Source organism: Corvus kubaryi, unplaced genomic scaffold (assembly GCF_017639235.1).
Source record: "Corvus kubaryi isolate FWS band 111438036 unplaced genomic scaffold, C.kubaryi_AGA036_p1.0 37357, whole genome shotgun sequence".
Lineage (NCBI taxonomy): Eukaryota > Metazoa > Chordata > Aves > Passeriformes > Corvidae > Corvus > Corvus kubaryi.
In genome coordinates this window covers 8,167,548-8,179,552 of record NW_024581117.1, presented here as the reverse complement: position 1 = coordinate 8,179,552, position 12,005 = coordinate 8,167,548, and the positions used below count along the sequence as shown (strand labels likewise).

At 40.8% G+C, this 12,005-nt stretch overlaps 1 protein-coding gene across 3 annotated transcripts in view; it reads left to right on the top strand.

Annotated features, from left to right (window-relative positions):
- Positions 1-7,372, top strand: part of FBN2 (fibrillin 2) — a 118,070-nt gene extending 110,698 nt beyond the window's left edge. For all 3 annotated transcript variants that reach the window (XM_042033625.1, XM_042033624.1, XM_042033623.1), the window contains 4 exons: positions 1,513-1,632; positions 3,076-3,307; positions 3,936-4,092; positions 5,417-7,372. In XM_042033625.1, coding sequence (XP_041889559.1) covers positions 1,513-1,632; positions 3,076-3,307; positions 3,936-4,092; positions 5,417-5,791 — 884 coding nt within the window. In that variant the 3' untranslated portion in view covers positions 5,792-7,372. The remainder of the gene's footprint in view (positions 1-1,512; positions 1,633-3,075; positions 3,308-3,935; positions 4,093-5,416) is intronic.
- Positions 7,373-12,005: the final 4,633 nt, after the last annotated feature.

Genomic DNA, 12,005 nt, shown 5'->3' with positions numbered 1-12,005 from the left:
TGTGAGAGCTCCAGACTTCTCAGTAGGCCTCAGGTACTGAGCAAAGAAAAAAATAAAAGGCAGTACAAGGACACCTGGCTGCTGAGAATTAGAAATGCAGGAGCATACATGAAGAAATGTATGACCTCTCAAAATTTCAGCTACTCTGATACAGCATTTAAAACAGGAATTGGTATTTAGAGCCTATTTCTAGAATGGCAGTCCAGAATATATGCAGCTGCAGCTTTACAAAGATTTATCTCATGTCAGTTTACTTTGTTCTTACAAAGTACATGTGTCCTTGTGTGCCTATAAAACAGAAGAGTTATTTTTTTTATTTTCTACTAGGCTCGCATACTGTACCTGAAAAATTAGGTTGCTTACAATCTACTTATTTCCTATAGCAGACACAATTTAAGATGTCTGAGTTTTCAGAATTTAGAAGGTGGGATGGTTGTCTTTGTCTCCTTTTATTAACACTTGTCTCAGAGACTTTTTATGTGGCTTTTTATTGTCAGTTGCAAAGACATCCAAATTTGACATTCAAACACTACACATATTTCAGGAAACTGAAAGTTTAGCCCTAAGTAGTTGGTTTAAAACTGAAATTTAAAAAGAAATTCAAATTCTAAGCATTATACAACTAAAGCAACAACATGTGGGATTACTGGGAATAGTGTTCTCTAAATTTAAGTACTGAAAAGTCTCAAGAGCTCAAATCAGATTATTGATAGAAAGAACTCAACATTAGTTGACTTCCAGGCTTTCCAAAAGAACAATCTGCATGGTCCTTCTGTCTTACAAGAGTACTCCTCTGTTATAAGTCATAGAACCACCAAATGGCTTAAATTGGAAGGGACCTTAAAGGCAATCTCATTCCACCCCCTGGCAAGGGTAGGGACACCTTCCACTATCCCAGGTGGCTCCAAGCCCCATCCAGCCTGGCCTTGGACACTGCCAGGGATCCAGGAGCAGCCACAGCTTCTCTGGGCATGCTGTGCCAGGGCCTCCCCACCCTCACAGGCAAGAATTTCTTCCATACATCCAGGTTAAATTTACCCTTTTTCAGCTTAAAGCCATTCTTCCTTGTCCCATCACTACCTTCCCTTGTTATAAGTCCCTGCTCTCCAGCTCTCCTGTAGTCCCCTTAGGCACTGGAAGGGGCTCTAAGGTCTCATGAAACCTTCTCCTCTCCAGGCTGAACAAGCCCAGCTCTCACAGCCTTTCCTCCCAGCAGAGCTGCTCCATCCCTCTGCTCATCCTGGTGCCTGCCCTGGCCTGGCTGCAGCAGCTCCAGGTCCTTCCTGTGCTGGGCCCAGGGCTGGGGCAGCTCTGCATGTGGGGGCTCAGCTGAGGGGGCAGAGGGGCAGAATCCCCCCTGCCCTGCTGCCCACGCTGGGGCTCAGCCCAGGACACATTTTGCTTCTTGGGCTGCCAGAGCACACGGCTAGGTCATAACAAACTTCTGATCCACCAGTGTTTGGCAGTGGGTGTAATCCTGTGTCATGTTTTGCTTCCCTTCTGAACGCACAGATGTGGATGAATGTGGTGGAAACCATAGGTGCCAGCATGGCTGTCAGAACATCCTGGGTGGATACAGATGTGGATGCCCACAGGGATTTATCCAGCATTACCAGTGGAATCAGTGTGTTGGTAAGGAAACAACACAAAAGGCATTTAAACAGCAAAGGCATCAGAGTGTTTCAAGTGACAGCACCAGGCAAGGGCAAGAATGAACAGAACAAAGGGTGTGCAAACACAAATCTTTTTTATCTCTCTCCTCCTCCTTCCATACACTTATTACTCCCAGCATAAATCAATGTCAGAAGGTAACAAGAAAACACACTCAGCCTTTTGAAACTCGCTGTGACAATTAGCTTTCCGAGAAAGGTCTAAATTCTGACCTGTTTCTTCTGTGAAAATTCCCTATCATTGAATGTTCATTGAATTCTTTGATGTATCAATGCAAATACCTTTGCTGATGAAAAAAAAGCATTAAAAATCATACCTTTCATTAGTAAGAATTACTGTCATTAGCAATTTAAGAATACTACAGAATAGCATCTAAAGCAAATGGTGAGAAAAAAAAAATCAAGAAAACCATTAAGGGTTTCCTAGTTCCAAAATAGTCTTAAGGCCAGCGTTGAAGTTCTTTGTGCAGGGAATGGGACAAATTAGGAAGCTCAGGAGTTCTGTTCAGATTTAGTTCATTCAATCCATCACTTACTTTCTGTGGTTCATGAACTAAGCTATATCACATACAAAATGAAATGTGGGATATTTTTCTTTTAATAAAAATCAGTACACACAGAAACAATATCATCCTGTGCTGTTCACAGAGACCAGTACAAAGTATTTACCTTTTCAGCTTCGCTTTCATGGTCTTCTGTCTGTGCTATCATAATCAGAGGAAAACTGTGAGCACTGCCATGCATTTCTATAGGCTGATTCTACTGTCCTGATTCCAGACATAAGAATTAGTTTATTCTACCCATTTTAACATTAAGTAGCACACCAGCCAGTTTTTCTGAAGTCCAACCACCATGATCACTCCTGACTTAATACTGCTCTTCAGCAAAGAAAGCAAAAGACTGGGGTGCAAGTGACAGAACACACAACAAACAGCTCCCACAAAACCCCAAACCAGCTAAGTTTCTGTAAATTATAGTCCTCAAAAGAACCTCCCTCCAAGTGCCTGAAGGCGAGAATGGCAAAGCATTCACTAGTGGTTTGGTGAGGAAAACTTGGTGAGGAAAACCTACAGGTTTTAGAGAAATATCTTGGTTAGAGAAATAAAATAACCATGATACCAACTATCAAAGCAGGATTTTCCATACCACAACCTTTGTTGGTTTTTTTTGCCTGAAACCAGATCAAGTCACACTGACTGAAGGTGTCATCTTCTCTATATCTTGACACCCACAAGTGAAGACGATACCCCTTTTCTCTTTCAGAAACCAAGTCTCTGTGGGATGATGAGGTCAAGGATGTAGCAGAGCCCTGGGACTTGCAGATGTTCTGATTTGTTAGCTGCATCATGCTGACCTATTGTCTCTCAGACTAGAAAACACCAATATTTTTTTGTTTGCTTACCAGATGAAAATGAATGCTCTAATCCTCACACGTGTGGCTCTGCTTCTTGCTACAACACCCTGGGAAGTTACATGTGTGTCTGCCCATCTGGGTTCTCCTATGACCAGTTCTCCCATGCCTGCCACGATGTGAATGAGTGCTCTTCTGCCAAGAACCCCTGCAATTATGGTTGTTCCAACACTGAAGGTGGCTATCTCTGTGGCTGCCCACCTGGCTATTACAGAGTTGGGCAAGGGTGAGTATCTCCATGCAGTCATTCACCAAAGACACGTTCAGAAGGTGCACAGGTGCAAATGAAGGACAAGCTGCTAAATCTTTCTAGTTTTGTAGACAATATCCAGAAACTAGGAAAAAATAAAATGTCTGTACATGCAACATGACATTAATTTTAAATGTAGCATATAAACAACATTAAATGAGTTCTGCTTTCTCCCCCAGTCTCAGTACGTGAACTCCTTCACCTGCTTAGTGAGGATTGATAATGAATAAGGATAGGTACCATTTGTACTGAGATAATTAAGGGGCTTAAGTATCACTGATCCATCCAGAACAGTAAACACAAATTAACTTTGTTCTGGTACAGAACAATGGGTAAATTCTGTAGTTCCCAAAGGTCAGGGCAGGCTGGCTTTGTTTGGATTCTCTGTAGAACTTGTAAGTGAAAATTAGTTCAGGCTGAAAGCCTTCAGCCAGCGTTTGTATTTCGACTCAAGTGTGAAGGAAATTAATGTACAGCCCTCCTGCTGAGGAAATGGCAAGGAAGGGGATACAGACACTGTGGCACAGATTACACACACTCCATTTAGCAGGGACAGTTCCTAAAACTGCAAGGAGTAACTAAAACACATGTTCTCATTCCACAGACATTGTGTCTCAGGGATGGGATTTAACAAAGGCCAGTACCTGCCAGTGGATGGAGATGCTGATAAAGAGAATGCTTTGTCCCCTGACGTGTGTTATGAGTGCAAAATCAATGGCTACTCCAAAAAGGACAGCAGGAAGAAGAGAAGTGCTAATGCTGTACGTGCCGGGATAAAAAAAGCACTGTAATGGTCTGGGAGGTGTTTTTGGAGATATGATATGAGTAGTAAATGGTGGAAATCTTTTAAACAGGCCACATTCTACGGTGAAAATCTCTTTTCTCCCCCTGCCTCACTTAGATCTTGCTGGCAGTAATAATTTGACAATAAGAAACACATCAACAGGTGTGAAAGGATGAAGTTTTTAAAGCTTGTAAAGATTCCTTTGTAGTGCAAGATGTGGTCTTGCTCCTCAGAGTACACTCAGGGAAATCTCATACAATTACAGAGAGCTAGGAAACCGATCATGTCTTCAGCATTTTCTGCTGCCAGGAGGAGGTTGGACAGCATTTATGGTCTGGGACAGCTAAACAGATCTCCTTACAGATCATTTTAGTCTTGGTGTCTGTTGCGTGTTTGCTCGCAGTGGTGGGGGATTACACCTGGCTGATAGAAGTCCGATATTTGCAGAATTGATGAGGTTTTTAGAGAATTCCACTTCAGATTTAAATTTTTTTCTTGGTGCATTTTGTGGGTTTACAAAGCCCACAAAATGCATACGTAAGGGTAAGTTACAGGAACTGCTATCTAGTTTGTAATTGTTACATCTTGTTATTACACTTTTTTAATACCATTAACCTTGTCAGTTTCTAGAACTTTCTAGGTATTAAAAGTGATATCTATGAACTATGTGGGAAAAAAAAAACTTTTTATCACTATTGTCACCTATGGGGTTCGAGTATTTAAAACACTGCATTACTTGCTCCTCTCCAAAAAAATTTCCTTATTTTCATTATGTTTTTACAGTTGCATTACATAATGGTACAGTATGGAATTTTCAGAGAAGGCTTCAGGGAATTCCCATGCAGTGTTGTGAAATGTGTTTCTGTATTGTGAGGTTGGTCATAAAAACATAGGACCTGTGCCTCTTGGGTGGTCTTTACTGCAGTGGTAAACACAGGTCTGTCCTTGTGGTGGTGCATTCCCCCCTCCTCCTTTCCAGGCTGCAGTGCGATCTGAGAAATCCTCATTAGGCCTCGGCCTTGAAAATTAAATCTGGCTTTTGCCGATACCCTTGACGATGATTTTTTTAAATGATTTCAAACACTTGTGCATAACACTCCTCTACATGGCCTCTTTGCAAGCATGAAGTTAAACAGGTTCTCAAAATAATTTGAAGTCAGAGCCTCCTGTTTATCATCCTTTTAAGGCCTGTGTGAGAAGCCTGTAGGATTTACAGGGTCTGTGGTATGGAATCGAGCCAGAAACTATTAATTATCCTGATTATTAATGTCCTCTGCTCTAAACACTCTTCCCTCCTCCAGCTGGAGCAGAAGAGCTTGGGAAGCATCGACATGGAGAGTCCCTTGAAGGTGAGAGTGAACATCTCCAGGCTGGACAGCCAGGAGCACATCCTGGAGCTGCTGCCGGCCATCGCGGCCCTCACGCACCGCGTGCGCTACATCATCTCCCGGGGCAACGAGGACGGAACCTTCCAGATCCGCCAGAGGGACGGGACGAGCTACCTGCACACCGTGAGGGGCAGGGCAGTGCCTGGAATTCACACACTGGAGATCACCAGCGTGCCTCTGTACAAGGAAAAGGAGATGAAGCAGCTGGAGCACAGCCACGAGGACAACTACCTCCGAGGGGAGCTGGGGGAAGCCCTCAGGGTGAGGCTGTGGGTTGACCTCTATTAGCTGTGGTCTATTTCTTCAGCTACTTCTGTTCTATCTGCACACCTGGGAACATCTGCTTTTCAAAGTGAATCTGCTTTGAAAAAGTGTATTTTGGGGGAGGCAGGCAGAGAGCCCTTCCTTTCCATCCTGCCAAGACTGCAGAACCGCCTTTTCAGGAGGGTGACTTAAAACTCTGCCACTGCCAAAACTTCTATTACAGGGGCAAATCATGGTTACTGTATCTTTTATATAACCTCGATTTAAAGTATATTAAAAAGCTAAAGTTCAAGAAGTCATCATATGGCACTAAATGGCACAAAAATGTGAGCTATTTTTTGTCCCGTTAGCAGTCAGTAACAATTTGGGTATTTTGCTATAGTTCCTAATGAAAAAAAATTATAGAAGTTTATTTATTTTTAATGCAGTAATATATGGAGAAAAAAACAAATTATGTAAACAAAAAGGGAAACTTGCTTGTTTTTCTTTAGTTTTATAAATTTGAGCTATAACATTTTAGAGGTACTTTCTTAATTAAGAAAAAAAGAAGTAGATTTGAAAGATGTTTTCTCTTCTACATGGACCGGTCATCCAAATAGTATATAATTAATTCTAAAATATATCAGAGCTGAAAGATCACTGTAGTAGGATATTCTAAAGTGGGATACTGTAAACTGTTCACATAGTAGAATATTCTAAAGTGCTCTGGCAAATGAGAATTAAAAAAGAAAAAAGAGGAAAAAAACAGAGTCATAGAGGACAAGTATCATACTATCGGTATCTGCACAAATCATATTTCACAGCAGCTCAATGGGATTGTGTTCTGAATCAGCCACAGCAAATAGTGGAGGAGGCACAATCCCTGTAGCAAAATACCTTGACTGTTCTTAATCCCGTTAGAACTGCAGAACCAAACTGTGCTGCCCTTCCCTCAGTGACCTCAAAGAGCCACACAGGCAACCACACCTCATGCTCAGAAACGGTGCTCCACAAACTGGCATTAATTCCTGCAGGCAGCTGAAGGAAATGTCTCTCTGGAGGGAATGTTTCACTTTGTTTGGTGCTGGCTCGAAACCAGGGTGCATTTGTTGAGCCCTGAGAGCTGTGTCAGAACTGCCATACCTGCAAACTTAGTTATTGCAGCGCAGGCGAGGAAAGTTACGTATTTGAAGTTCACTTGTTAGAAATCTCATTAATGCTGTAGTTATACACGTCTCATTTTATCATAGCTTATTCTGTAAGAAAGATGATTGTACGATAACTTGAGTTTTAGTTTACTTTAGTGATTTTTTTTTCTTCTTTTTAAATTTCGTACTGTCGTGTGTTAAGTGTATGTCTCAATGGTGCTTTCTGTGACAGCTGGTGCCTTTAACTGGCCATGCAACAGAATCTCACGTGTGAAAATAGCCAAAGCACATCCAGGATTGTTCCAGGTGCATGTAGGTGCTGACCAAAGACTATACCAAGTTAAACTCAGTGATTTTTTCTTCTCTTTTGTTGAGTTTGGGGATTTTGAAAAGAAATGTTTCAAGAAAAAAAGCTTTCTCTTGAACATTTGTATCAGTAAGACAACACTTTTCTTGCAATAAAGCTTATTTTGGGTTATTTTTTGTCCTTTTATTCCATTCAGAGTTAAACTGGTGATTGATTGCAAGCAATAGCCAATACTGGCTGTGGTCTGGAACCACATTTATTTGACATGACTTTCAGATATGGTTGTGCAAGTTTCCTTATGATTCAAAGTTGCTTCTGGGTAAAATGACTGACATCTGTAGAAATAAAAATACCTCTAGAGGTCTGATAAATACCTACAGGACAGCACTGACTTTAAGACTTAATATCTGTAATAGGTGGTTTAGAAGAAGGCTACGCACTCTCCAAAATGGGAGCTTTCCAGGAAACACTGCAAGAAAAGCCAACAGACTGCACACAGCAGAGCTTATTGTCCTTTGTTGTCAAACTCTCAGAAAAGGACAGAAAATAGTAGCAATACTCACCCGTGACCCCTCTGAGGCTACAAGTTCTGGAGGATTTTATTGGCAGGGATTATTTATGTGTGCTGTGCACACTTGTTAGATTTTTGCAGCCTATTTTTTTAGAAAGAAACTATCATAAGATAACACCTGTATTAACTAATTACACAGTAAGTACAAAGCCCAGAAAATGCCTTATCCCTTTTCTAGAAAGGCAGCATTCTCATCCACCATTTTAAATTGCACAAGATGGTTATGCACAATCCCAGAAAGAAGTCACTCTCAGCTTCAAATCCAGATGAAAAAATAACATGAATTAAAAGAAAAAAAAAATCCCAAGGAAGAAATCCAAAACCTCTTTGCAATCCAGCCTGTCACCGTATATATTTCTATACCCATTTCTATAAATTCTACCTTTTAACAGCCTCTAGTCTTTTAATGAGAAAGCTGACTACACACAAACAGATAGACCAGTGTCCCAGGATGCTACAAACGCCTCAAGTCTGTTGCTAACAGTAACATGAAAGTCTTGCTATTTAAGACAGTCTTCAGTATCACTTGGCAACTTGAATCAAGATTTTAGTGACTAATTTTAACACCTAAGGTAGGCCTAGGCAGCAGGGACTTCAGTTATAACTGTCTGTACTTTGTAGTACAGACATAGATTTAAAGCCTTTTAGCCTAATAATGATCGTAAATTTAAAAAAAATAATTTGTGTTACTTGCATAAATATATCTGATTCACACTTAAAGCAGGAGGGAATGAAAATGTGAGAGGGAAGAACTACATTTCATGCCTAAGATAAAATCCTTGGTCTCCATTGTGACTGTTCATGTGTTTGACACCAAATTGCTACAGCAGAGATGGGAAATAACTTCTTTGCTCCTGCAGAGTTACAGAACTGGTGGAGGAGGTGGTTTCTCACACGTTCCAAGAAGCCAAACACACGTCAGCATGGGTGGTCGCAGAGAAGTCTGACGTGTGTATTTAGGCACCATTTTAGCACGAGCCAGGCCTCTCCTCCCTGATTGGGCTTGTCAAGAATGAGGTTTTTACCCAATTCCTGTGAAAATGTCAGGAAAAATATGACCCCCTCTAACACTGTCTATTTTGTGTTAGCAAGTCAGGCGTTACTTTATTCTTGGCCAACGTTTATGAGTGCGGTTGTCAAATTTTCAGCCTCCACACTGAAGTCGATGTGAAGCTGTTTCACTCATTTATACATTTTTTGCAAACAAATTATTGTTGGTTCTAAACTACATAATTCTCTTCATTAATTAGTGTTCTCGCCTCTGTTGGTTATTGATTTCTCGCTCTTCATGCTAATTTGGCCCACATTTTTAGTCCGTTTATCATCTTTTTCTCAAACAGGGAGTCTCCAACCTTCCAGGCCTTCATCTCCTCTGTATCTTCCAGTTACTCCAACGTCCTTGAAGTGCCATGAATTTAAGATCCCAGATGTCCCATCTTCAACTCCCTTTGGCTTTGTTTATTGAAGCTTGTCAGGGTTAGTTTTAGCAAAATTAAATTTTCAGTGATGTAATGATCAAAGGAACAGTAAGAGTCTGTGAAGAAACCCAGCTAGTGCTGCGTTTGCTTGCAATTAATTAAAACAACTAATTAAAAATTAGTCAGGAAAGTGATAGCATTTCCAGTTCTACTGGGGAAAACCAGATCTAGACACAAAGAATACTAGCAGGAGCAGCCCTTGGTGTGCCATCCCTTCAATGCCTCAAAAAGTACTTGTTACACAGGCAGGGAGGTTTTTTTGGTAAATTTTAAAATCCTGTGATTAAACATGTTTTTACACAAGGTAAATATGCAATACTTTTCTGCAGTTTTGTCCAATTCTGGAATTTCTATATTGCTCATATACTTACAGAAATATTTGGTATTACTATGCTTCAACCTCTAGAACTACTTGCACAATGTAGACTCAAAAAAACCTTGGCAGTTGCCACTAAGATTTGCCCCTGGGCAAGATTACTAAGAAGCTGCCAAAAAAACCACATTCAAAACCAAAACAACATGAATATGCACATGGCTAGACAGACACTCCCTCTTCTCTGCAATGATGAGAACAATTGAATTGCTGTCACCACTACACCTGAATTCTGGAAGTACTTAGAATTTTCAGCCAGATCACCAAACTCACAGCTGAAAATCTTCTGTGTTCCCAAGGCCTGGCCTGTGGTTTTGAATCCAAAGAATAAATATGCATTCAAGAAAACAGGACCTGACCTCCAGCTTACTTACTTAGCAAAAATAATTCATTATATACCTAAGCAAGGGAAATGCAAGGGCCTTCCTGAGTTCTGTAAAATAATTTTCGTATCTCTAGGCCTTGCTGTTCTTCATGTGGAGAGAGCCCCACACAGGATGGGGAGGGGGAATATGAAATAACCATCTGACCATAACATTCAAATGAACATTTAATTCTTTTGAAAAACATTAGCTTTAAGTTAAAAGTCAATGCACAGAGCAGCCAGAACACCCAAAGACACACGTTTCACTGTTAAATTCTTAAAATTCAGAAATAAAGGCAGTTTTGAGCATGTGAGGTAAACACTGGCAGGCACAAATTGCCTGAGTCAGGTGTAAACATATAACATCAAGGGGGGAAAGTTGTGTGGTACTAATACAACACACCTGGTGTTCTATAATTAGATAGGAAGCTTAGATCACAATTTTGTGCACATATTTTTACCCGAGTGTATGCACAGCCACAGAGAAGCAATGTCAAGAAGCAATCAGATCTGGTAATTTTGAGATAAACTCTGGCAAAGTCCAGCAATTCCTACCTCTTCCAAATGGGCTTTTAAAATTTTGTAGCCTTCATATTTTATGCTTAATTTCTTAAAATTAAGATTAAAATGCCAGCAGCAGTGTCCTGCTGTTGAATCCTTCACATCTAAGCTGTTCTCATTTCCAGGCTCTAGTTTTATGGATAACCACAATCTTCAGGTCTAGAATGAAGTCTGCAGTCCCATACCATCTAATAATCACAGAGTTCCTTTCCCCCCACATTTAAATTGCTCATAAATTATGCAAACACTAGTTTAACAATTTCTGTTTCGCAGTTTTACGTTTCCTTTATGCTGTAAAATAACAGCCAGTGTTTGGCTGGATGCCTTCTTTTCATGGCATTGTTTCAAATACACAGCTGGGAGACTGAAAACCCATAGTTAAGAATCAAGATTCAGCTTGAAATGCCTGCCATGAAATTTATCAGTTGTCTTATAGAGCTTAGGTAAGATAAATTAAAACCAAGAAAACCAACAACTGCACAATTTTAAGGCCAAACTCACTGCTGAGATACCTCAGCTCTCTGTCCTTCAATCTTGATCAGTAAGGTCACCAGTCACACCTCTGCAAAGTGCAGTGTGTTTCTCCACAGGCCTCTGAAGTTTGTGTTAAAGCCCTTTTCTGAATCACTCATTGAATCCTTGGTCACACACAGTATTTTAGGCTTTTTTTATTTCAGTATGCCTAAAACTCAGTGAAATCCTTACATTGTGTACTATTTTTACCCAGCCCAAGCACAGAGTGATGGTCTCAAATAGCTGCTCTTGAATTAGAGCTGAGCTCCACTGGGACGGCTCCTGGTAGAGCTCATCTATTAATATCACCCCATGGAAAATACCAACTATAGCAGACCGGCTGTTAACTAAATGGATTAAAATTCCGCTTCTTTCTTATCACATGCTGCAAAGAAATGCTATTTCTAAGTGTTCCACAGAATAATGAGATCCATCCAGTCCCAAAACAGCTGTTTTTTTGGCTGAACAGCAGCTGTCAGGGAATCCAGCTTTGAAGCCAAGATGGAAGTAGAAGGCAACTGTTTGAAAATAAATTTTTATTGTTATGAGCAACTTCTCGGCTGCTGAGGACACAGATGTAAATTTTATAAATGCATGCACACTTCAAAATACAGGAGTTTGTGGAATATGGAGGTAATCAGAGATGACTCTTTTTTCCATCTGGATGAACTGAGTTACACCCAGCACTTCCTCAGCCTAAACCTCCTTTCCCATGAAAAGGGGCCACACTTGCTTCAGGCAGCACTGAGCAGAACGTGATTAAATGGCCTGAACTGGCTCCTTTGTTTGTGATTGACGTCCTGGCTGCTCCTGTGTGTTCCCCAGATTCTTCCAGTGAGAGGAAAACTGAGCTGCCCTTCATCAGGACACGTGCTCCTAAGGAAAGTGCAGTCCAGAGGAAGTGCCCAAGGGAAACAAACCACAGAAACCAAACCTTGGATGGA